General features: G+C 36.2%; 2 protein-coding genes across 9 annotated transcripts in view; both read left to right on the top strand.

Moving 5' to 3' along the window:
- LOC126857207 (tubulin monoglutamylase TTLL4-like) overlaps window positions 1–27400 on the top strand; it is a 161856-nt gene that overhangs the window by 129796 nt on the left and 4660 nt on the right. The window lies entirely within an intron of this gene.
- Window positions 24054–25673, top strand: LOC126857221 (enhancer of split mbeta protein-like). The gene has a single exon (XM_050606433.1). The coding sequence runs from the start codon at window positions 24319–24321 to the stop codon at window positions 24925–24927; it is 609 nt and encodes a 202-aa protein (XP_050462390.1). The 5' UTR covers window positions 24054–24318; the 3' UTR covers window positions 24928–25673.

The raw sequence follows: 27400 nt of genomic DNA, 5'->3' as shown, positions 1-27400 counted from the left end.
CGTATTCATGCAAGTTTATTTCTGGCTCAAAATTGTGTTTACGAATTTTAAATACTTTGTATCGAGAATGCCAAACGTCGTATGTACACTACATTCACGATCTACATGCGTGATGTTTGCGATCCATCGATAAAAACTGACCAATTACTAAAGCATTTATCGGGATCTTGGAATGCGATGTATATACATTATATACATTATACATTAAAATGTTAATTCTCGTAAAAACGGCGAGTAAATTTCGGAGTGAATTTTACGCGATTTTTTATCAAGAAAGTATGTACATTTCAATCTGCACACAAAAAATATAAACTTCACGTTACCTGCATGGTTTAAGAATATTTTAGCTGTACGATAGTAGCAAAGAATTGTCAAAATTAAAAGAAAAATACATATTTCTTGCGTTTATACTGTTTGAAAAATCAAGTATATAAATCCGGATTATGAAAAGAATTATAGTATCAAAATAATATAGTTTTTAACGTCTTTGCAAAAGAAAATAGTTGTAATTAAATATTTTTTCTAATTTATGACAAAAACTTTTGATCGTGAATATCCCTTGAAATCAACTGCAAGAAATAAAAAAAACGTGTAATTTGTAGAAAGAAAGAAAGAGAGAGAGACGATATTTTTCCACAATTTTTAGTAAATAACTTTTAAACGAATAAATGAATCTACATCAAAATTTATACAAATATTTATTAGAATTTTCTTAATATATGTGAAAATTTTTATTTTGTTGGCAATTTTTTTTTTTTCTTGTCAAATTTGTTAATAAATGTTACAATACGCGATTTTCCATAAGAGTCAACACTAATTTTAAACTGAAATAATTTGCAAACCGTTAAAAGAATCGTGCTTAGATTTTGCACAGATCCTTAGAAGAAATAGTAGAAGAATCTACGAAATTTTCATATTTTCGTCAATACTTTGACATATGACACATCCTTAATAGTTTTGCGAAAAAGATATCAGCCTTCATCATGCGCGTGCACGAATCGGAAATTTTTCCGCTTTTATAAACCTTAATTTCTTCCGTGAATAAATGCCACACTCGAAATGAACAAAAACTCTGGCATTTTATAAAACGCCGTTACTGCATACATATATCCATTATAAAATCTGTAGCCTGAAAAAAATTTCTTTATTAACACGTTTTCCTGCATCAATCACAACTTTATGTATAGAATACAGTTATCGTGACGAAGCGAAAACATAATAATATAAATATTTCTCATTAATTCCATCGATCGAAGGGTTGAACTAACGTGTCACGCTGTTTAGCCCGTATAATTGCCGCGATTTCCTATTAAAATGACGTGCACACTCATCAGCATCTTAGAGGTGCACCGAATCGAAGCGACTGGCGATGTTCACGCTTCGCCGAAGCGAAAAGAGATCAGAAGAAATGCCGATCATTGGCCGCCGTCTTTGACCGGTCCCGTCATCGAAGTTTTCAAAAAAAAAAAAAAAAAAAAAAAAAGACAACGAAATAAAAAGGAGACGATCGGTCGCCAAGAAGGGCCTCTCCGTGGGCGTGCTGGGAGCCGCCGCGCGATTAACCGCGTGATTTTTTTGTCCGTATCGTATTGATGGAAAAGCCAAACATTCAGGGACATTCTTCTCTGTGGGAATTTACCGTCTACCGTGCATAAACGCGTTTTCCGTCTATCGGCAAGAAACTCATGAGAAGGTGTTTGTTGGTTCTACGGGATTAGATGAGAAACGCGAGTTCACTCTTAAACAGTTCCACGTCATTGCCTCCCTTTACCGTCGCTGAGGATTATTTGCTCAGAATAGACGATCTCCAAAGCAAATTGTGAAAGAAAAATCACTTTTAGAAACTCTTAACGATGTCTTTTCACGATAATATAAATAATAATTCTGTTTGAGAAATTAAACTCTCTCTTGAAATGGAGCATATATCCGTTTAAATCTTCGAAAAAAAGAGTATATTTTCTAGATTTTTTGCAGTGCAACGATTTGATAAGAACTTTTTTTTACAATATTAATACGATATTGTTAAGTACTAAAATAAAAATTTTTAGCTTGAAAAAATTTTTTTCACGTACGAATATTTGCAGAGCTCCTCCAATTTTAAGTAGCTACACGGTATGCATGAAAACATTCGTTCATCATATTTGAAATGAGAAATACAAGTTTTTTTATTAAACATATTAATAGCAATTTATTATCTAAATTTTTTTCAAAATTAAAAAAAAATAAATAATTGGCGACATGTTGAAAAAAGATTTTGTTTAAGAAAAAATCCACCTTTTTTATTTATAAGAAACAAAATAGGGAATCGGATTAAAAAAAGGCTTCGTTAACAATCAACAATCCGTCGTAGCCCGAGCTTTTCATACACACCGTGCATGAAAATATTAATCTGCAAGTATATTCGCATAATTAAAAAAAAAAAAATTAAGCTGAGAATTTTTATTTAAGTATTTAATAATATTGTATTAAAATCAAAAAGTAAAAAATAAAAGTAAAAAGTCACAAAAATCTACTCATCTTTCAAGATGTCAAACGAGCATGCCTCCTTAAGATATTACCATATAAGGAATGAAAATACTCGGCCTTTGATCATGCGTGTAAAGCTGAAGGCTGACGTAAGAATGATGACGTATCACAGCAGAACCATTTTACGTTTTCTTCCTTCGTGCGATTTTTTTTTTTCACGCGTAAGAAGCGGATCATAATCGAGGCACGAGTGTGAGAGAACGATACAAAAGAACTCGTTCCCTTGTACATCGGCGATGCAATGGCCGCACACACCTTCTCCTTCATTCAACCGGACAACACGGATGTTTGGTGGTGGTGAAAGGGTGGTTGAAAGAAGAGAGCCGACATCGTTCTACTCGGAAGCCACGGGTCGCCGCAAATTTGCGATAACGCTGACCGCGGACAGGCTTTTACCTTACGGCGACGACTTAACACACGCGGCACGTCTACCTCGTGCCGAGGTGGCGCGAATGCAGGACGCGATCGGCGACGATGAAGAGGACGGAGGGAAGAAGGAAGGCATTCCCGGTCATTGCGGCGAGCATGTGCGGGAAAGAAAGAAAGCGGAATGGTACGAGCTTGTTGTTTGCGGGTAAGGCATTATGGGAACTCACGGTGTGAAGGCATGTGTTGTTCTCTGGAGGCCGTTGGAGGACGTGTCGCGGCTTGCATAGACGATTTGACTCTGACAAAGGATAAGCACCCGGTACCGCGTAACAGGATGCTCGACGCGTGTACGTACGCGTGGAATTCTACCTGGAGGCTTATTTTAAAATTTTTTAATTGCCTTGGCTAAAAAAAAATTGGTAATATCTCTTACCAAAATATGCTATAGTGATGAGAAGGAACTATACAATATATTATAGATGAATGATTAAAGATTTTATATTGACAGAAAATTACTTCGCAATAATTTATGCGCAGATATGTGTGAGGATTTGAGAGGAGAACAATCTCTTATGTTTGAAGTGTTTGAAGGCGTGGCAAGTGGATTAAAGCAGAGAAATTCAATTTACACAAGGGACATGATTCAATAACAAAGATTTGAATTAAATTTCTCTGCTTTAATCCCCTTTTGCCGCGACTTCAACGTAGCAGATCGTTTCTCTCATATTCGCATGAATCATTAGGCTTATATTCCGCTATATCACGAAGATATAATCACTGTCTGTAAGCCTTCTTCTGATGTCGGAACGCGAAGTAAGTGTGCCGTCAATTTACCTTACGAGAGAAGAGCGTCTCTCGCGTGACTAACCGGATCTCCCGGTCGATGCGTGCGCGTACGTAAGTTTCGGGTCCTTTTGATCAGGATGCTTAATCCTTGAAAGATGGTTGCGTCGAAAAGGAATGTGAGAAACGGCTTTGAAAATCTGCGAGTTTAATGCCGACGTCACCGATGCCATGAGCGGATTAGACATTGGATTTTTGCCGCGACCACGACGTCTCTTTCATCTGAAAGACCTGCTTTGATAAAGATATTAGATTAGAGCCCGTGCCGTTCATGATCCTGAATGCATCGGATCGTTAAAGCTGATCAATTTTTACACTATACATATATTGTATTATATTCGGATAATTAAATATAAAATAATTATTAAATATAAAATAATTAATTAAATATAAAATAATAATGATATCATTAATAATACGTACAATATAAGTAATATACATTATTAAATTTTACTAATACTCTTTATAATTATAATTATTTAAATAATAAAACATAATAATAATTATTTAAATAATATAATATAATAATAATTATATAAATAATATAATAGCACGAGAGCGTAGGAATTACACGCGCAAAATCCTTGCAAATGCATCTCCGTCCGCGAGAGATGCATTTATGTAAACGAGTCGCCGTACACGCCAGGAAGATGGGGTTAAGTCAGCGGACGAAAATTATTGACTCGTGTATCTCTGCTCGTTAGTTTCGGCGATGGTGATAACGGCGAGCATCGCAACGGGAACGGGCGATGCGACCCCTCGATCATTCGCATACAAACGACGGCGAATATCGTCAGCTGAGCGTCCACCGTTTAATACCGGGAGGCCGTTTTGATAAACTCACGACGGGGGGGGAGTAATACGTGCGAGACGAGCGCGCGCTAATCGTCCGTTCTATTTTCGAACGTAGATTTAAATCGGTATATAAGGTATATAAAGCATATTCTGAGATCGAAACACCGTATACTTATTTTCTCTCTTTTCTGCTCTCTTTCCGAAAAATTACGAGTCGCGAGGTTGACAGCTGTCAGTGGTGATAAATCAATGGAAAAATATTTCGTAAATTTTATACAATTTTATAATTATTATTTTATATTTTTATTAATTATTATTATTTGTGTGTGTGTGTGTGTGTGTGCGCGTAGAAAAATGTTTATAATTTATATATTTTGACATTTATATATATAATCGTATTTTATTTATTCCTCTAATATACATATAAATATTTATAAGATTTATATTTATATATATATATATATATATATATATATATATAAATATAAATAATCTTAATTTTAATATTGCCTTTGATATGATCATAGATTAAGAATCACATGAGCAGATACTACTTGATATAGGCGAAACTGAGAAAGATCGACGCCAATGACGCTCTTCATTATGAGACGGAAGGTAGTGTGTCAAAAGTGCAGTGAAGTTACAAACGAATAAGTGGACCATATCCGCACCATATCACATCCGCTTGTCCAACGCGCTGCTGCAATGATGAATGCCAATTTGCTTCGACTATCCCGTCAATTAGATCCGCACATTGTCGCGGACTGACATTTTTCGAAAGTACGCAAAAACGGATGCTCGCATTTTATCCGCACCAATTAGCAAATTAAATCGCGATAATAAACTTACTAACAAAGAATTATCTGACAGAAACATACCATATATAAGCGATCGTTTACGGAAAACAAGCCAATTAAATATAGATCGACGTTAACACCTTTTCTCATGGTCGAGCGAGTTATTTATATCATCCACTATAACTGGAGACAATAGTAATGATTATTCAAGCCATAATTAAATCGAGGTCTTTCGCTGCTAGGAGCGGTCGTTCGATCTTTGAGTAGGAAACATCGATAGCTCGTAATAATGAGAGGCGTAATAATTAGCGCGCAAATTGCGGCCGAGCCTGTGGGGTCGTATTTATCCGCATGAACGGCGAGAGGAAATTGGAACGTGCGTATGATTCTACGTGTACGCGAAGGCCGCCGCGCACATAAAATAATGGAGCAATTATTACGAGCGGCTGGATTATTACGCTATCTCGGCTCGACAGACCGTTCGCTTTAATTAAAAAACGTCATCGAGCCGCGCATAGCAAGAGGAACGATACGGCGATCTATATATAGAGAGCGTACCTACCAGGAGAGGAGAATAAAAGAGGATCGCCGGGTCTGACGTGAGCTGGTCCTCCTCCTTTTTTTGCCAACGATTGATGGAGGCAAACCTCGCGGGCAACGCAGGCGACGGAATGCCGACGCAAGGCCAGCACACGAGCAGCACACTTTCGTGATGCTTTTCGTGCCGCATACGCATTGCGCGTGCGTGCGTGCGTGCGTACGTGCGTGCTGGGGCCCGTGAGGGAGACAGAGAATAGCTTCGACTGGAGGTAAACGAGCCTGCGGCCCACCTATTTATTGACACCCATTCGAATCACCCGATTTGGGGTTGCTCCAGTATCGGCTCCATGTAAACACTTGACGGGTGTCAATGAATTTTTATTTTACTTTATATATATATATAAATCAATAATTATCCTTGAATCGCGCATATATTATTTATATCTGATAAAAGGTAGATTTACAACAATTATATGAAATATTATTTGCAATATTATTATTACTTATTATTGCTTATTTTTAATTTTAAACATTGTTTATTTTAATTTTGCAGAAGCTATTTATCTTTAATGAAAGTATTTGAAAATTTCAAGTTTTTCAACTTTAAATTAAAATTTAATTAAAATTTAAATTAAAATTAATTTAATAATATTATTAATTTAATAATTAATTTATTAATTTAAATTAAAATTAAAATTTAATTATCAAGTATTTAAAAATTCACGAGTTTAAGATTTTTCGCGATCATTTTATTAAATGATTTCGGGGTGCGATGGAATTACGTGCCAGTCCTGACTGGCTGCGACACACTTGCGGGGGCTTTTGGGCCCCCACTATGATCGGGGGAGTCTGCAAAACGGGCCCCTTGTAACACGGGAAGATTCCGTTTGCCACGTTCCCACGAAGGTGAGGCACCACCTGTGCGTCAGAACGAGGGCGAGGGCAACCCCGTGAATCGGCGGGCCCGGCGGAGGGGTGAGGGAGGGATGAAGGGACGCTATGATTGTCGACCCTAATTTCGATCCAGAAAAAAGGAGCTGCCCACTCAGCCCTTACGGCCGGCCGAAAAGGGTGTTAAACGAGCCGAGGTTAAGCCAGGAACGCGCGCTAGTTAGTTTTCCAATCTGAAAAGCGAGGGGTGAGATTGGACTTTTAAATGTTGATGCGAGGGCGAGGAAGCAAACTTATTTAAACGAGATAGAGGGCAGAGGGGTCAAAAGGATAATGGAGAATCGTGAATTCCACTTATCCCTCGATCTTATTCGGTATTTTTTATGCGCGATTTTTTTATCGTATGTATAGCGAAAAAATTATGTTTAATTGTTATCTAAGGATGTTTTTGATGTATAATAGTAGTCAAAAAACTGTCAAAATTTTAAAAAGAAATATATTTCTTGCTTTTATACCGTTTGAAAAATCAAATAAATAAATCCGGATTACAAAAAAAAAATTAAAGTATTAGAAAATAATATGGTTTTTAATATTTTTTTTTTTTTTTAAATAGTTGTAATTAAATATTTTTTTTTAATTAATGACAACAACTTTTGATCGTGAATACTCCCTGAAATCAACTGCAAGAAACAAAGAAAAACGAATAATTTGTAGAAAGAGAGAAGGAGAAACAACATTTTTCTACAATTTTTAATAAATAACTTTTAAAACGACTAAATTAATCTTATGGATTTAAATCAAATTTGCATAAATATTTATTAGAGTTTTCTTAATACGTGAAAATTTTTATTTCGTTGGCAATATCTTTTTCTTGTAAAATTTGTCAATAAGTGCTAAAATGCACAATCTTCCATAAAAATCAAATTTTATTAAGAATTATTAAGAACCATTAAGACTCAAATACAAACTTTAAAGTTAAATAACTTTCAAACTGTTGAGAGAATTGTATTCAGATTTTGCATAGATACTCGGAAGAAATAATTCTACGAAATTTTCATGCTTTTGTCAATATTTTGACATATGACACATACATCCTTAATATTTGTTTATTTATTTTTTGTTATTTAAAATAATTCAAGAATACTCCGTGAATATATTAAACAATACAAAATTTTTCTTTAAAATGTTTTTTTATTTCTATTATGGAACCAAAAGCGTATCACAGTCTTTGAATTCCACCGATTAAGCGCGCCCATAGCGCGAGTAACAAGCTACGTAGAGAGCCGGGGGGGCGCTTAATAGAGTTAGAGGATCCTGCTCGGGCTCTCATTAGGGAATCGAAGAGGCTCCAGATGACTCTCTATCGCCGCGCAAGCTGCCACTCTCAAGTGGCCGACTAAAATTAACTTCTATACAGAGGCCGGACGCGCCTTATTTTTCCAGACCCCGACGGCGGGGCCCCTCGTCAACGCGCAAACGATGAGCGGACTAATTAACGAGCACCACCAATTAACGTGGTGCCCGTGATGATTCCACGTCGCAGGCGTCTTCCACATTTTCACGTTGTAAGGTGATGCGATTGTTTTTTGTGTGTAGCGATCCCTCTTTATTAAAGAAAAGACCGAAAAATCTCTGTGTTCCTGTTCCTGAGTTATTTCGAATCTCGACAACGCTATAATCGACTCCTTCTCTTTGTTTAAATCTCGATAATAATTGCTAAAAAATAATTTTACAATTATTTCTAAAGAAGAGAGTTCGTGTCACCATAGTTTATTTTCTCCTCGTTTGAAAAGAAAAATTACTTTTGTACAAATACAAGTGAAAAAGATCTTTAATAAGTACAGACGTATTTATCAAGAATGTACTAAGTTAATGAAACTATGAGCTCATTAGTTTCCAGTACTTTTTTATATACAGAGTGTAATAAGTCATTAAGTATAACATTTTCTTTTCAACAATTTTTTTAATAATTAAATAATTATACATAATTAATCTGTATAAATTATATATATAATTATCTTTATTATATATAAATTATATATATAATTATATTATTATTATTATTATTATTATTATTATATTGTTATTATTATTATTATTATTATTATTATATATTATAATTATTATAATTATTATAAATTATCTTATAATTGTTGTTAGATAGAGAATATTTCATATTGTAGAATTAAAAGAAATTATTTAATTCTGAAATTTGTGTATATAATCGCGACTATTCATTCGATATCTCTGTTTAGAGCGCGCGCAACAAAATATTTGCGCCATTAAAAGGCTACGACAATCCCAAATTGCATTACGACCGACACGTTGCTGTGGTGGACCAACCATTCCTATTGCGGTCTCGGTGAAATCCGATACGGGCGTTTTCGTCGTCGAATTTTACGAGCGATCGTGACAACGACATGCATCGCCATCGCGGCGCTGAAAACATCTACGATTCGCAGGCGCGATTAAAAGTGGAAGTTACGGGTATACCTAGTTGGGCACCGTTGCTCGACTGACCCTGCCGGGGGCCCCGGTATATCGGGGCCCCCGAGATTTCGGGTACCCGAAGCAGGTGGTTTCGGGTGGGGGAGAGGAACCGGATCGGCGCGCGCACACACGGGGACACACGATTATGCAGAGGAGGGCTTAACGGTATACGGGCGAATGAGAAAAATGCGAACCGCGAAAATTCCTCGCGACCTCTCGCCACTTTTGAGTCAAGCCGACGGCGACGATAACAGTACATTTTATTGCACCGTGGCTGGCCGGGCGAGGAGGCCGGGGGCACGTGATAGCGCGCATATCGTGCGTTGCATCGCGCGAACTATCGTTAACGAGCCGAGCGTGCAGCTGGCGCGGATTCTCACCTGACGCGCCTCATAATCGAGTGCCGCTCATAAACGGGTCACGCGGCCACTTTGATATATTTATCGAGTTCGCGTGTCGCCGTTTTCGATCTCGTTCCCCCTGCCGCCGTACGTCTGTGTGCCCTTTTCCCCCTTCCCTTCCTCGGATAATTAAATCCGCGAGGCAGCAGGAAGCGCGCGTAACTGTAATTTCCATCGATGAGCCCGGAATCAAACTGTCACGTCTTACATTCATGAGCGCGAATAATTAATCCTTGCTTCTTTCCGCGGATCCTCATCAGCGGTCACACCTGTGTGATGCGAAGCGGGATGATGAATGTCCGCTTTTAAGCGCGGATTAGCCTACTATATCTTCGAGGCGTCCATTGTAAATGTTTTGTACGTCTTTAATAATATGCTATTTTTTTAATAAAATTCCAATGACATGAAAGAATAATTAGTAATATATTAAAAAGAAATATCAATAGCCCAGCTTGCTGAGCATAGATAAAGATTTCTCAGAAAGGGTAAAAATATTTAATTTTTTTTTTTTCTTTTTTAATTGCGAAGCATTAAGCGTTGCTCGTTAAAGAAACCGTAGTTTATCTTAAATGATCGATCAATTTAATTCTCGTCTGATAGTTAGACGAGCGAATTTTAACGAGTTGAGGGAGCGATGATTGCGTAGTGGTTGTTGGAAACTATCTGCTTCAAGTTTCTGGGGAACCAAAGGAATTTTTGATTAGCGAATTCTTCACAATAATTACGAATACAGACGGAAGTATAGAGACAGAAATTGTAATTTTCGAGAAACGATTCGAACTGCATTTAACGATCGACAGCAAATAGTGGGTTCTCAATAATCGCGTGAATCGTTTTCGAATTCAGAGGCCTCGCTAGCTTCGAATTGCCAGCCTTGTTTTTCAATTTGATCGTTTCTTCACGAGACTCGGATAAACATGGTTAAATATAAACGATCGATTTACTTTCTTTCGTGAGTGGCTGCTTAATTCCTGGCTTATTTAATTTGTCATTAAAACGTTGCAGGATTTGTCCTCTCTGTATTTAACGATCAAGAATACTTTCCAAATGAGAATTATGTCAGTAAATGAGGGGAGTCATTATTTATATTCTACAAAGCATTTAATGCCGATTAATTCGAAAACCGGTTGGCTACTTTAAATTATCTCGCTTGTGTGAAGAGATGTTATTAATTTAAAAGATTTCGAAGAATTTTTGTTTATAACAATCGAGTATAATGATTCAATAAATGTAGGGTTGAGTAATAACTAGTTAAAAAGTTAATAATTTTTAACTTAACTTAGTTAATTTTAATTTTAATTTAGTTAATTTTAAACGTGTTAATTTTTAATTTAAATCAATTACTTTTAAATTTATTAACGTTAACTTATTAACTTTTTTTTATAGTTAAAATTTGTATCCTTTATAATCGAAATTACCTATAATTAGAATTACTATAATTACTAATAATTATTAATAATTATAATAACATAAGACAATATCCAGTATCATTAAATGCTTAATGCAGATGGTTTAGTATTATTAGGATAATTTATGAGGCAAAAATGACCGACTATAATTTTGAGATGACCCTTTTATTAAAATTCAATAAATATTTCAAATTTATTGTTAGAGTATCCAACAATTAAAGATGAAGATAAGACGCGTGTGTATAAATAAAGCGGTATAAATTAAACAGGAAAATCTTCTTACTCAAAGTCCCTATTACCCATTTTCTTTTTAAGTTATAATATCTCTATTGCACAATTATATTTAAATAATGTGTTATTAATTATTATTCAATTAATTATTATTAATTAAATATTAATTATAAATATTAATTAATATTATTATTATATAAAAAAACATTACCTCTCTTAAAAAAACTACCTCTTTATCTAAATTGAAAAAGTTCAATTTAAAATATATAATAAATGTATAATATGTAAAAAGATTAATTATATAAAAAAACATATAGGTTTGCAAAAATAACTTTTTAATAAGTTAATAATTTTTTATCTTAACTTCAACACTGAATAAATTTTTGTTCAAGTAAACTTTTGACGTAAACTTGCAATTAGTTAATCTTTGGGTCATTAACTTTAAACTTAGTTAAAAAAAAAAAATTAACTTACCCAATCCTGGATAAATACATGAAGGATACATATTTACGGGAGATTATAGCGCGAATATGTGACTGGAATACATGACTAGAAGTTAATCGCTCTCTTGATAAAAATTGATACATTGTTTTTGGTTCACAATCTTAATCGTTTGATCTTAATTGCTTTGTGTCCGATAATCTACGATACTTTCTGTCTTCGCGCAGCCAACACGGATGACGCAATGTATCAAATGGTATATCGGTGTCGGATCTCGGCGGCAGTTAACGTCTCGGGAGGAAAGAGATACTTTTGACTTAATGGTTGATTATGTGCGCTGCGTATGGATTAAGTTGTCTCACGATATCGAGCGGCTGCTTTGTGACAGTTAATCGTATGCGAAAGGATTGATGCGGGAAGTAGAGCGGATTCGAACGTATAAAGGTCAAATAAAATCTCCAGAGAAGTCAGAATTCTCACCGAATATATAGTCTTTTATTTCTTTCGCGTGATGAGTTTTTGGATAAGATAGCTAGATTTCGTAATTAAGTTCTTTGTCAAACGGTAAAATCTATCATCGAAGCGGTCTTCACTGATGAGATCTTTAATGTAAAATCATAAAATATTTCCATTTAAAAATAAATTTAAGATATTATTTTAAAAATTTTCAATATTATGGTGAGGAATTATTTTAATGTATAATTTATTATTTAAATATATGTTACACTGTTACACATATTTCATATAATTATAAATTTATTATTATATATATAAATTAATAATAATAATAATAAATAATATTATATATTATAAATTTATTATTTATATATATATTTATAAAAATGATATTATTTTATAAATTTAAAGTCTAAAATATGAATAGAATTTTATTTACAAAATTCTGCTTTATTTTTATTTCGATTTATTTAAATATTCTATTTAGATCTTATGTACTATTAATTATCCATGCGATTACAGTGACTCATCTCGTACATCAAACTAAAATTTCTATCTTCTAAAAACCGGTACACCCCAAATGTCACGCGTAACACATCGCAAATAAGAGCCGTTCCCACACTTTTGATACGAGAACGGCGACGGCGTTTCTCTCATCAGTGTCAGCCGCGGCTGATATATATCACGGAAACTTTGACAGTTTTGCATGCGGCAGCGGCTGTCCGATCCCGATCCGATTGTCGATGCGGCCGATTTCGAAGTCGTTAAACTCATTTCCTCTCGCGGCACGATCCTCGGTGACTTTCACCTCACCCAGGCAAGATTGAGCGGTAAAGCCTTACGTAAAGCCTGGACGTGCGCAGGCACTCGGTCCCATCCGCACGAGCCCGATTAATCGGCACCAGTAAGCCTGCCTTCCGTAAATCGCGCGCGACACACGCGGGCTTTCTCACGACGGCGAGTAAGTACGATGTGATTTTGCCGCCTTACGTAAGTATTGTCGAGGCTTGCTCAATCGCACCCGGCGCGACAGAATGCGTAAATGAAAGTGCGATTGATTTAAAAACTTTCAATTATAATTAAATTTGCGAGAGAAAAAGTACACAATTAATGTACGATCAATTTTAAAATAATGATTGAATTATTTTGAGAACCAGATTTTTCTTAAGATTTAATTTTGATTTTCTATTTTTTGGAGGAAAATTATGTTTTAGTTTTTTCTTTTTTATGGGAAAATTGAAAGTATTTTTTAGTTTTTATTATTTTTAGGGAACAGTTTTTATTAAGATCGCCTGTTTTTGGGGAAAAATTTGGAAAATTATGTTTTAGTTTTTTTATTTTTTATGGAAAAATTAAATATTGATTTCATGTTTAGTTTTTATTTTTTATTTTTTAAAGAATATTTTTTTTAGGAAAAAGTTATTTTTTGATTTTTATTATTTTATAATTTTTCTTTTAAATTTCTTTTAAAGATAAATATTTTTATGTACTTTGTAACCTTTATGTGATTTTTTTTTTTTTTTTTAAGTTTAATCTTTGGCTATGGCAAAAAATATATTTGTTACAAATTATTTAAATGGTTTCAATCTCAATATTTCGTTCATCTCGATTAAAAATTTGGCCTAATAAATATTACGACATTGTTATCACTGACAATTGTGTAACGCAGACAAGCCGCGCTATATGTATATGTATGTGACAATAGATAGAGGAAGCTGCTTGATATTGTTTCGTTGCGGTGAACTTCCCTGTTCATTCATGCGAGTTTTGCAAAGCGAATGGATAGGAGAATACTTCAATGTGTGTAAATAAACGTTTCTGGAATTCCGTGCGTGTGTTTGGACTGCGTTACTCATTGTCAGTCAAGCGAAATGCCGTTCGCGTCGATGACTACAGGTAGTGACGTTTGTTTTCTTAATTACTCATATCGGGGACAAACAATCGACTCATTGGCAGTTGCGCTCCCACCGCAGGAAGACACGCTGGTTGACATTACACTCAAAGTGAAGTATTGAAGCGAGAATGTAGGAGAACTAGTTATTCAAGTTAGAAAAATATTCAGCGATATCTCCCACAATTTGTTACTGAAATCACGAGATAAATCTTTGACTTTGTGAAAGGTCATGATTCATGCATTAACTCTTGAAAAAAAAAAAATATAGCAGTAATTAAAGGCTCGTTTAATCCCGCGGCCGTCTCGGGGGATCCGCAAAAAGATTTCCAGCAGCTGGTACATAAAAAACACGCATGTCGTGAACGTAGCTTCAACATTGTGGCATGTGGAAAAAAAAAAAGCGATAGGAGTTATTACTGCTGCGCAAAAGGTAAACTCTTGATCCTACCTACATTAGCTCAGTAAGTCGTGTTCGAGGGAAGAAGAGAAGAGGACGTAGCGAAGAAGTGGATAGATTCTGCGGCCTTAATTACGAACGAAAGTACATACATACTGTCCGTAGAATTTCGCAGAATGCGTGGCCGACAAGACATAGATGACTTGAAGCATGACAATGCTTCATACGGTGAAGCACATGTCGAGATCCGTGACGAATCAACACCTGCATAGTAATTACCTTGCTCGCATCGCGGGATCATTATGAAATTCTTACGCTTTATGTATACATATATTTTTTGAAAATATTTTTTATTTTAAGTGATAACAAAGGATTAATTTTACAGCCTGCTAGATATTTTCGCACGAATTAATCTGTGAAGATTCTTTCTTCGAACAGCTGACAATGTGTCATCATAGTCTGCGACTATTTAATTTTAGACAGAACAGAAACGTCATGATTCCAGCTTGCGATTTTTTTTTTAACAACGTATGTGTCACATGTCAAAGCATTGATAAAAGCATGAAAATTTTGTAGAAATTCTATTCTACTATTTCTTCTGAATATCCGTGCAAAACCTAAGCATATTTTTTTGCCAGTTTGGAAATTATTTAAGGCTAAAGTTAATATTGATTTTTATGGAAAATCACTTATTGACAAATTTGACAAGGAAAAAACGTTGCTAATAAAATTTTCATATATATTCAGAAGTCTCTAATAAATATTTGTGCAAAACTTGATTTAGATTCATTTACGCGTTTAAAAATTATTTACTAAATATTGTGAAAAAATCTCTCTCTCTCTCTCTCTCTCTCTTTTTCTGCAAATTACTTGTTTCTTTTTTTTTGTTTCTTGCAGTTGATTTCAGGAGGTATTCATGATCAAAAGTTTTGTCATAAATTAAAAGAAAAATATTAATGACAACTATTTTCTTTTATAAAAACCATATTATTTTAACCCTAATTCTTTTTATAATCCTTTTATTATCTTTAATTCTGATTATAATTCTTTTATAATCCTTTTATTGATTTTTCTTACAGTAACATAAGCCTAAGAAATATGTATTTTTTTTAAATCTTGATATTTTTTTACTATTATTATATAGCTAGAATATCCTTAAGTGTATATATAATTGGACGATACCTTTCAATGAGATAAGTTTGTAATATCGAAAAGTTTCATTCGCACTTTCTCTTGAAATTTAAACTAATCGCTATGATTTCTTTATCCGGTAAATATTACAGTCTTAATTTTAAAGCTCGCACAACAGTGTTTCGGATTTAGTGTTTGCCGATTTTTTGATTTTATTGCTCGTGTAGTGTAATTATTCAAACATCTCAAGAGAGATGTAATTTGCCTGCGAAAGATTCCTCGAAAAGCGTATAAAAAAAGATATAGAAAAAGTTCGACAAAAAGATGGAAAAGTGACAGACGTTGCCGCGGGCGACTGGCGTTAGGCTATAATATAGGCAGCGTGCGACGTAAACGCTTTAGAAGAAGAGGAAGATGGCAACAGAGGCAGAATGATGACAAACAGCGATTACATCTCTATAAAAAATGCGGGTGACATTATATCACGTTGCGCATAACTCTGTAGAAAAAAAAAAAAAAAATAAGAATCACGTGACGGAGGCGTGGGAGCTCGAAGAGCTTTGACAGATGAGCGTGAATTATTTTTAACATTATTAATCGTAAATCGCTCGGAGGGCAAGCGATTATTGCAGCACGTGGAAATAAACGAAGGCAATTTTTATTTTCTCCAGATTGAAGCGTGAAATTGTTTGAGGCTCCGAAAAAGGGGAAATGACGAAATACACCGTATGAGATGTAGATAGGGTTTTGTTAATCGTGACACGCGTCAATCCTAATTGGATAAGCTCGAGACATTCGTTAAGATCTTTCACGTGTAAATAGTGTATCGTTATTAATTTCATGTAAAACGCGAGCATGCAGTCGGCGCGGTAATTAAAGCGTTTAATAAGACACTTACAACCGAAAATAATACGAAGAGGGTAAACCAAATACGCGACGATGTCTTCGTAATTATAAGATATTAAGATTATAGTTCCTTCCTTCGGTGCGTAATTAGCGTGCGTACGCATTCATAAAACCATGTTCTGAATATAACTCTGTACGCATAACTTTGATTCTACGATGAGCTGGCGGAAAAATTATTACTATTAGAAAAATATTTATCGCCATCCAATTTGCGATCTGTTTTATTTGTTAGATTTTTTGTGAAACGCGCCATCCTCGCGTAACTTAACGACTTCGACAATAATTCTGGATGTTTAGCCTTAATAATGCAGTGCGGAATTCATTGAAATAAGGCTATCGTGTGCAGAAAGTAAACTTAAGAGAGGAAATGTAAGACACTTATATAGTTTTTGAACGCATTACGGAAGATTGCACTTTGTTTGCTCGTAATAAGAATGCTTTTATTTTATTACAGCGTTTATTAATAGCGCTACTAATACACATCATGGTTGCGGTTGACATTAAATATGTTATTAGTAGCCCCCTTAAACATCTTATTCTAACAAGGTGCATAATAAAGTGTTGGCAATAAAAAATAATTCGATATTATTATCTTCATGCCAATGCCAGAATAATCAGCTTTATCGAAGATATACATGAATTTTATCATATATATCGCGTTTATATATTTTAATTGTATAATAATTGTACAATAATTAGAGGAGAGTGATGGAATAATAGATATAAGTTATTTTTGCATCATAAAGTGGGAGCGAAATGAACGAAATGATTGCAGATAATGAACGAAAAGGATTTCTTTCAATTTAATTTCTTTGATAAGCTATTTCACATTGTCTATATTGGAAAACGCGTATAATTATTAAAACAATAAAAAGCGGATTTAAACAAATTGACTTGCGAATCATTATTTTGGAAATTAACGATAATTTTTATATAAAATTGCCATAAAAGTGACATAAGTATACAGGGTGATTGAAAAGGGAAGATGAATCTCTTATCGTATCGTCAATCAGCATATGATTGCTTTGCTTTCGAATTTTTTTTATCAAAATTGAAAAGAGAGATTTGTATTTATTTATTTTTTGTATTTCTTTATTTATTTTTTATTTTATTTATATTTTTTTCTTTTCATCCTGGGTAATGCTAAAGCAGCCGGCCACTTTTATCTGATATCTAATTATATTATAAAACTTATAAAAATTTTTTAATTTTGAGAAAAAAATTCGAAAGCGAAACAAATTTGAAATTTCAACATACAAATAACTCGGAAACAATGCATATGTATATTTATACCAACATTTTTTCATGTTTCCTCAATCACCTTCGGAGCGATGGACTTTTATTTTTGAAACACCCTATATATTCATTATTTACATATCTCTAACTGTCAAAGTCGATGCGATTTTTCAATCACATTATAAAAAGAAAAAATATTAGCGTATTACCGTGTTTATCTCGCGACCTACTCCAAGGATAGGCATAGAAGAAGAAGAAGAAACGAGGTAGTTGGGAAGAAGGAAAGACGGGGAATAGCGTCTCTTTAACAACGCCGTCGGCGTGCATCGTAGGGTGGTTGCAAGATGCGGGCAACAATGTGGCCCGTGCTGCGTACAATAGCCTCCGCATTATGTGCAGAAGGCGGCGATGGGGGATGGGGCAGCGCTAAGATTACAATGCCAACTGGTTGCCTCCTCTTCTCACAAAGAAGGACTCGGCATACAATGGCGAAGAAGAGGAAGGCTCGCGCGTTTATCGCATCGCGCCGTGCGTGTATTACACGCCGCGCACATGCACGCAATGCGCCGGACTAGCGATGGACTGCAATTGATGTTATACTAAAAATGTGACAAGACAACGACTTAGATGAAAAAAAAAGAAAAAAAAATTTTAATGCGCGAAAATTGGAATGTGCGTGTGTATTAGAAATGCAGGTAGATTAAAAGGATGTAGAATTATATAAAGGACGAGTATTCTCTTAGAAATAATTTTTATCGAGGAGCATAACTTTATTCATTCAAGAAAAGAAGTGAAATATATTTGAGTCACGAAACGATATAAAATTGTAATGATGAATCATGAAACATCGAACGGAGACTATATCAGTTCCCTATACGGCGATAAATCGCCGCTTTCATCTCCAACGTGTTAATATTGACGAATATTTGATTGAAAGAATTTTCGAAACGAGGAATAACACGCGAGAAATTCGTTTGCTCGAGCTCGCGATTGCGTCGATCCCATCGCTACGCGCGCCGCACGCGGTCCGTTGCAACGCGTGTTTTCACGTGGTGGGGTCGGCTTCCATAGGCCTGAGAACGTTCCCACGTTCCGTAGCACGAGCCAAGAGTATAACAACCGGAAGAATTTCGGAGGCCAGGCTACCCATTCTGCGCCGAGCGAGAAAGAGAGAGAGAGAGAGAGAGAGAAACGAGCGAGATCCTGCAAACACAAGGGATGGAGAGAAACGGTGGGCAAGGTGTGAGCGGGGAGAGGACAGAGAAAGAGAGAACTGGGCTCGACGACCCTTTTTACGGGCGAGAGAAGAGGACGGGGGACACCGGAAGTGCACCGACGCGCCACGAATTAGCATCAACGACCTTCGTACCTTCTTCTACGCCGACAGACGGGGTCGTCGTGGAGGAGCGCGAGGAGGCTTGCGGCACATCGAGGCGGAGCACGAGGAGAACGAGGATCCCCGAAGAGATTCCGGATCCGGTAAATATTGCTCGCTAAGTGACGGGATTATTCTTTTAATCCGGCGAAAATATATCGGTTGTTTATTTTTACATTGCGTCGCAGAATGCTTCGAAAGAAAGGGGACAATGAATGGGGATCGAAGGGTCACAATTATGGGCCATAATTAACGTTTCACTTTACATTCCGATGCAGATTGATAATAGGATTTATCGCTGCTGCGATATATCGGAACGCCCGAATCTACCCGGCGCTCACTCATTTCCCGGAATATCTTCCCGATGTTTGTTTACGAGACGTGCGCGCGGAACCGGCACATATCGTTATTATTATCGTTTCTTCTCGCGCATTTATTGCGTCCTCCCCCCGTCCGTTATGTATTTGCCCAAGGGGCAAACAGTGTTCCTACTTGAATAAAAGCTGTCGGCTGTCGGTATTATTCGTGCGAGCATTGCAACGTGCTCTTAGCAATGTGATTATTTGACACGCGTTGATGCACACAGCTGTGAACAAGGGGAGCGAAGGGGAGGAGAGATTCATAAATATGTTTTATTTTATAAAACTGTTATCTTTTTTTCTTTTATTAACACATGTATTTGCTTTGCCTTATATTAATAATATTATTGCTTTTTATGTCAAATTATTAGTTTGTTATTTCGACAAATATTAAATCATAACATTACGCCGAAAAATAAGATTATAAAATTTTATTATAAATCTTGACACACATACACTTGTGAAAAACATGGTGACCTTAATGTGTTATGACGTGTCTACTTTTACAATCGAATTGATTTAGCAAAATAAAATAAAATAAATTTATAAATTCAATTATTGAGTTAAATTATCTTAACTTTAATTTAATTATCGAATTATTCTTATCCATTGCAATATCCATCGTAAAATGTTTTAAAATACTGCGTTTAATTACTATTTATTAATTGTTATTATTATTTATTATTATTAATGATATTTATCATTATTTATTATTTATTAATATTAATTAATGTTTTTCTATTTCAATTATTATGCATCAATTCAAATTGAATCTCGTTAAACATCTATCGCAGAAATGTCATAAATTTTCATGTAACAATTTTGGAAGAGCCCTCCATAATTTAACAATCTCGCACCTAATTAATATGTTTGACGAACTCGTTGCACTCAAAATATTGGATTAACGGTCGTGGGTAACGTTAACGTGTGGGATTCAAGTGCGCGGAATTTTTTTTCTCGGGGTTAAGACTTCCTCGATCTCTCTCGACGAGGAAGTGCGCGATTCGTTGCGGACCGTGAGGGGGGGGGAGGGGGCATGCGTGCAAAAAATCCATCATCCTACCCAGAAACGAATTATGAACTCCATCATCGGGAATCAAGTAAGGACACGTTGCCAGCGTACGCCGAGCACAACCGCCGCGGGAATATCAACATTTCATTCGCCGAGCGGGCGTAACGAGTTGTTAACGTGGGGCAATAATATGTACCCGGTGTCCCGGTAGTAGCGCCGCGGATAAGGCTCGTTTCGTCAGGAATTAACTGGCGTACGTACGTGCGCGTACCGCCACATCCGGCTCGTATGACCAATCAATGTAATTATCTTACCGGCTCAGCGCGATCGCTGCTGCTTTATTTTCGTCCATCCGAGAACGTACTTGCCTCGCGGAAAATACGAGCTCAAAAAAAAAAAGTGCAGAGTGTAAATTGACATTGATGAATCAGCAGAGATAGAGCAAGAGATAGAAGGATCTCTTCGAAAAAAAAATATATATATAATATAGTTGCGATACGTGGATTACACTCTAAAAAATAATAATATATATGACACATATATATATACACACATACAATAGTCTGATGAACTTCTTCATGGCATAAAAAATTTTAAAAAGATTCGGCATATTGCCAGATATATGTATAATATACGGTGATTCTAAATAAGTGCGGCAAATTTTTGGAGATTGAGTCTTTGTCGAAAATTAAGGTGAGTCTTTTCCATAAGTATGTATTCTTATATTATTTCTTCCTGAAGAGTTACTCCTCCAAAGGGGGAAGTGAAAATTATTTTATTTTTTTTTCTCCAATTTTGGGCAAGTTAATAAAATGAAATGTGATGGACATTTTCCACTAGTAAAAAAGACACTTATTTTTTTAATTTTCCCATATCGTTATATGTATAAGGGTCTCTATTCAATTTTTTATTAGAAATTTTTAACGAGTCAGTATCTGATCATCTAAAATTATTAGAAAGCTTGATTTCTCTAAAAACTTTCTTATTTTTTTTTTTTTTTCGTAAAATTAATAGTTTCCAAGAATAAAAAATAAAATATATTATTAAATTTTAGAATGAAAAAGTTTCAGATGTTTATCAAATTTAATTTTTTTAACGTCCAAAATTCGAGAAAAAATAAGAACTTAATATCCACCTCCCCTTTTTGGAGATTTTGTAACTCCTCATGGAAGAATATAAGAATAATAATTTGTATGAAAGACCCTCCTTAATTCAGCTCGACAAAGAATCATCTAAAATTTTTTCCATTTATTTAGAAACACTCTATATATATCGAGAACATTCTGAAACATAGAAACAAAAGTAATAATTTTATTTAAAGATTAGCACAAAATTATAAATATTTAAAATAATATTTATTTAATAATAATATTTTATTATAATATTTAATATATTAATAATAATATTTAAAATACAAAAGAATTATATTTATATTATTAATATTTTATTCAGTTTTGTGTATTCAGTTGCGTGATCCTAAAATATTATCTACACTCGCGCTATCTTCTTATACGGAGACTTGTGATAAAATGTATTCGAGGACAGACTTATCTTCTTCACGGGGATTCGGGCTTACAAAGTCGAGCCTCTCTCAATCGAGAATATTTTCGATTGTCCTCCTAAAAATTATTTATCCGACAGAATTTCACTGGTATCAATTGCCGTAGCTGTTGTAATCTCGGACAGATCAGCAATTAATCGGCGACCGTATGTCCGTTTAGGCCCGAGAGGCTCGTAAATACTCGGCCGGCCCACTCGGGGCCTTGTTTGGGGTATCGGCTTCCAAAAGGACTGAACACCTCGTTAAGTCCCGCAAGCGAAGCCCGTACCCGGGTCCGAGAATAGGTAGATCATTAAGATTGTACGTTTATAATTCAAAACATCGGCTCCCGGGCCCGCTCGATTGCACCGGAACCGGTTGTCGGAAACCCTCTAGGAGATCTCTCTGATGTTGGACTAATCTCAAACAGAATATGCAAAATTCTCTCGAGATATGCAAATCTTTTAAGTAGGAAGAGATGGTAGGTTAATTATATTCGAATTTATTCTGGGAACTGAATATATGTACGGAGAGAATATCGAAATGCTCTTCTGTCGCAGAAATAATAATTGAATATGGATGAAGAGTGGAATTTTCATTCCTCGCGCATACATCGCAGAATCCAATAGTATTTATAGCCAATATTTATTTGTCACCAAAATCGTCATTTACGTAATCCGTTATTTTTTTCTCTATATTTTTTACATAGGAGAAAATATATATTCATTTAAAAATATCTTTTATTTATAAGTTTCTTATATAAATAAAACTTCAACATTGCAATTCATATAATTCAACAGAAGATACAACAATTCTTATTGAACAATTACAATGACATAAGAGTGAGGACGAAGAATCGTACCATTTATGATATTTCTATTATTTTTATGCGAAGAGAAAGATGCGAATTGGTTCAGTCGCAACATGGCATCGTTTGCCAAGTGATGTGATTCATGTGATTATTCTTATATGAGTGTTGCCCACACGCACGTGCACGTGTGCACTACATCGTATCACGGTAAATCAACAAGTGTCGTGCCTCGAGCGCGGATGCGCAAGCCTAGTAATAGTATTTAGTTTCCTAAACAGGTTGAAAACGTTATACGAAATGCATTATCATACCTATTACATTATTTTACATTTTATTATTATTATTATTATTTTTTATTATTAATTATTAATTTTATTATCTTATATTTTAATTTTTAATCAAGCTATATATACACGAAAGAAACCAAATTGTGCATCTCCCAACTTGCGTGTGTGATTTTTGAAGAGAGAAAATTGATTATTCTTATGACACATGAAATCTGGCTTATCCACAGGTGTATAATTTATTTTTATCTATCTTTACAACAGAAAATCGGCAATTTAAAAAAAATAAGCACGATCGGAAAAACGACATGAACGGTGAGGTCTGAAAATAATCTAAGATATCAGGAGAAATTTCCCTTCTCTCTTTACGCGCTTTAATCCAGCTCTCGCGCGACGCTCGTACTTCTCCTCGTAGATTCATTCACGATAATCTCTACCTCCGGCGCGATCGTCGTCCTCGCGCCGCTCTGCCGCGCGAGTCATCCTCGTGCTGGTCGCGCGTCGTGGCGTGTGCTTTCCTCTTCCTCTCGCCTCTCGCTCTCCTGAGCTCGTCGTCCAGGGCAGTGTGCAGGTGTGCTCCTCTCTCGGTGAGTGAGGTGTCCCCTCCCGCGCGCGCGCGCGCGCTCTCAACTCGCAAGGAGGCCCCCCCCCTCCTCCTCCTCCCTCCCTCCCTCCCTCCCTCCCTCTCCCCTTTTCCCGGTCGGCAGGCGTCAAACGGCACAGAACCTGTGCAGGCCCCCCGATCTGTGGGAACGCTCCGGCTCGCGAGCTTCCCACGATACGCCACGGCTGCTGGCTGGCTGTAGACGCGGGCAGCAGGGTTCAGCACCGTGCCCCTCGGACCCCTCCGCCATTCGGCCGTAGAGCGTAGGACGCTGGTGGGGAACGGCGCGCGGGTATATAAATAACGGGTTGTGCCCCACCAGCGACTCAGAACCCTCACGAACACGCACGGGCTCAGACGCATTTCTCGGCACTCCGAGAACAGCGAGCGCATATTCGAGAGTTTCTATTCGCTTGGAGAGCTCGCAACCGGGCACATCCGTGGAGCATCGCGGATTGTCCTAAATCGGGGCTTGATCGGTCATCCAGCATCATCGTGCGAGAGACTCGAATCTCACCGGGACCGAGTTGTCCCTCGTTTTGTGAACCAGTGATAAGATATTGAGAGTGTGATCATCATCATGTCGCCGCATACGAGTTACACGCCTGTCAGCGGCATGGAGTACGAGGAGCCAGTGTCGCGCACCTATCAGTACCGCAAGGTGATGAAGCCGATGCTGGAGCGCAAGCGGCGCGCCCGCATCAATCGCTGCCTGGACGAGCTGAAGGATCTGATGGTGACCGCGTTGCAGGCCGAGGGCGAGAACGTGGCGAAGCTGGAGAAGGCGGACATCCTCGAGCTCACGGTACGTCATCTTCACACGTTACGCGCCGCCAGGAGGCTCACGCTCACCCCGGAGAACAGCTACGCCGATCGATTTCGCGACGGTTTCACCCAGTGCGCCCAGGAGGTGTCGACATTCTTATCGACGCCGGTCGCCGTGGCGGTGCATCCCGCCGCCGGCGCCCAGCTTATGCGACATCTCGGCGGCTGCCTTCGACGACTGGAGGGCCCGGCCGGCGCCAAGCACCTACTCGCTACCACGGCGACGTCCACGATCAAGACGACCCAGGCCAGCCAGACAAGCGTGCCCCAGAACGTGTACACTCCACCTCAGAGTCCTGTGAGTGTCGCGAGCTCTTCCGGCGAATCCTCCGAGTCCTCCAACGCAGTCTGGAGACCCTGGTGATGTGGACGGACGATGATGACGAACATGTTCCGGTGACGGACAGTTGCCGCGAGATGAGGAGCTTTCCTCCCGACGATGTCGCGGGAGGAGGAGAACGACGAAACGCTGTCTTCCAAACGTAGACATTATTGCGAAGCCTCGTTAAAAAATATCGAGAATTTTATATTAACTTTGCAATGGGGTTTAATCTATCGCATTGTACATAGGTGATTCAGCTTTAAGTGAAGTCTGTGATAGGGTTCCATTTTGTACCTGAGATGACTATTTTCTCATAAAGAGCATAGCGAATATTGTATAGATGTTAACTTGTTATGTTTAAGAATCTCTTTTTTCGACGTAATGCCGTCTCTGTTGCATCTCCATCATTAATAAACGTCTTGATTCGATGATAAACAATGTTGAAATAATCACCATCACCATATTTATGTATCCTTCTGTCCTTTATTAATCTTCGACGAAGCTATATGAAAACAATATATATTATAAGACACGCAGTAAAACATTATTTTATTTTAAAATCTATAATTCTTTATATCACTTAAATCAATATATATTTATACAAATTATTGTAATTTAAATAAGAAATATTCGAATAAGAGAGTTTATTTAATGATTTAATGAGAAAGGGATGAGTCTCTTTCATTCATTGATTTCAATGTCTGCGTGCGCAGTTAAAATTTTAAATGAATTACTATAATAATATATTGCTACGTAACAAAAGGATTAATAAGTACAATAAAAATTAATTCATGTTATCTCAATTATTAATTTATTTATTAAATAATTTTGGAAGCATTTTACAATATATTTATAGAAATTATTAATATTAAATTAAAATTAAAATTTTGATTAACATTCGTTACATTCAATTAATAAATTTTGAAAGTAATAATAACTATGAAATTGAATACAGTATCTATATTTTTATGATTAAAAAATTGGTAAAAAATATTGAAGGCTTAAAATTTGTGGATAAAAAAAGAGTTGCAATTAATTTTGAAAAAAATTCACATTTCTATTTTAAATAAAATAGATAAAAATACATCCCAATACATATACAATACATTCAAATTTCTGCACCATCTATCTAAATCTTGTATATGCAAAGTTTTATTATAAAATTGTAAATGACGGATATAAAATAGTCGAGAGAAAGATGAAAAATCTCTCTTACACGCAGATTCCTTAAACTTTTATAACATTTACATTTATATATATATATATTTAATCACGCATAAATACAATATTATTATATAGTCTATGAATATATATCCACGGTGGAAAAAAATCGCGAAGGCTACAAAAAGATTAAATCGCATCGAAATTACATAGCATGGGGAGACGAGAAGAAACGCTATAACAAGTCACCTTCCGCGCACGCAGAAGACTACAATGTTTGACTGGCGGTCTTTATAATAATCGCACGGTGCGACATTGTAAGAAATCGAAAACCACCTGTCACCTGCTGTCGCCGTTCGGGTAGCATGGCCGGAGGTGACGAAACTGACACATGAATATTAATGCATCCTACGTGACTTAATACACGAGCTGAACTTTCTTGCGCATCTCACCAGTTCAGGAACAATTTAATCAATTTCTCTCATTCTCCACAGACGTCAGGAGCACAATGTCTGTTTCGTAAACTTAACACGGGAAGATACAATTTTACTCTAGCATTCTCCCACGCCAATCGGTCGAATGATCTGTGCGAACTAAGTTTTTTTTTTAATCTAAAATCGATTTCTCCAACACGTCGATTAGCACGCTAAATCGGAATTAACTTAATAGTCTTTTTTTTTTTTATCGACGATTATGACTTAAGGAGAGAAGGAATTTGTAATAAATGAAAAAATTTCTCCAAAGTCATCCATCAATTCCATCGATCGATGGGCGCGACGCTTTCACACTTTTTCGATTCTTCCTGTTTTCGGTTGTATTCGCGGAGCATCGCGCGTTAATTTGATTTTATACAAGTGGGACACGAACGAAAATTAACTCTTTCTTCTCGGCAGGTTCCGTCTTACTTTTCGATTAATGCACTCTCGTATTCTACCGACTGCGCGATCGATAACGAGTATTTAATTGCCACATTGTGGCTGGCATATTTACTTAACACGCGTTTCGAAGCGGAGAATTAATCGACAACACGAACTTTTTATATCAGCACCGCGTGCTTACACGTCTGCTTCGGCATTCTCGTATCAATTATCGTATGACATGATTCAATGCGTATTATATTCTCTCGCACATTCCCACAAATATATATATAAAAAAAAAATGTGACATAATTTTTTTCTAACTTTTAATCATCACAATATAAATTGATGTTTATTGCAGTAGAATAGATACTTTTTTATTTCTTGCATTTCTATACTTTTTACAGTCTTGCAGTTAATAATTTTATTTTAAGGATTTTAAAGAATTATAATTTTGCAAGACAATATTCTTGTTATTAATAATGAAAACTAGCTTC

This window comes from Cataglyphis hispanica, chromosome 21 (assembly GCF_021464435.1).
Source record: "Cataglyphis hispanica isolate Lineage 1 chromosome 21, ULB_Chis1_1.0, whole genome shotgun sequence".
Lineage (NCBI taxonomy): Eukaryota > Metazoa > Arthropoda > Insecta > Hymenoptera > Formicidae > Cataglyphis > Cataglyphis hispanica.
The sequence above is the reverse complement of the archived record's forward strand: the minus strand, read 5'-3'. Positions and strand labels throughout refer to the sequence as shown.

Excerpts from the sequence above, each read along its gene's own strand:
- LOC126857221 (XM_050606433.1), top strand. The coding sequence starts at position 24,319 with ATGTCGCCGCATACGAGTTACACGCCTGTCAGCGGCATGGAGTACGAG.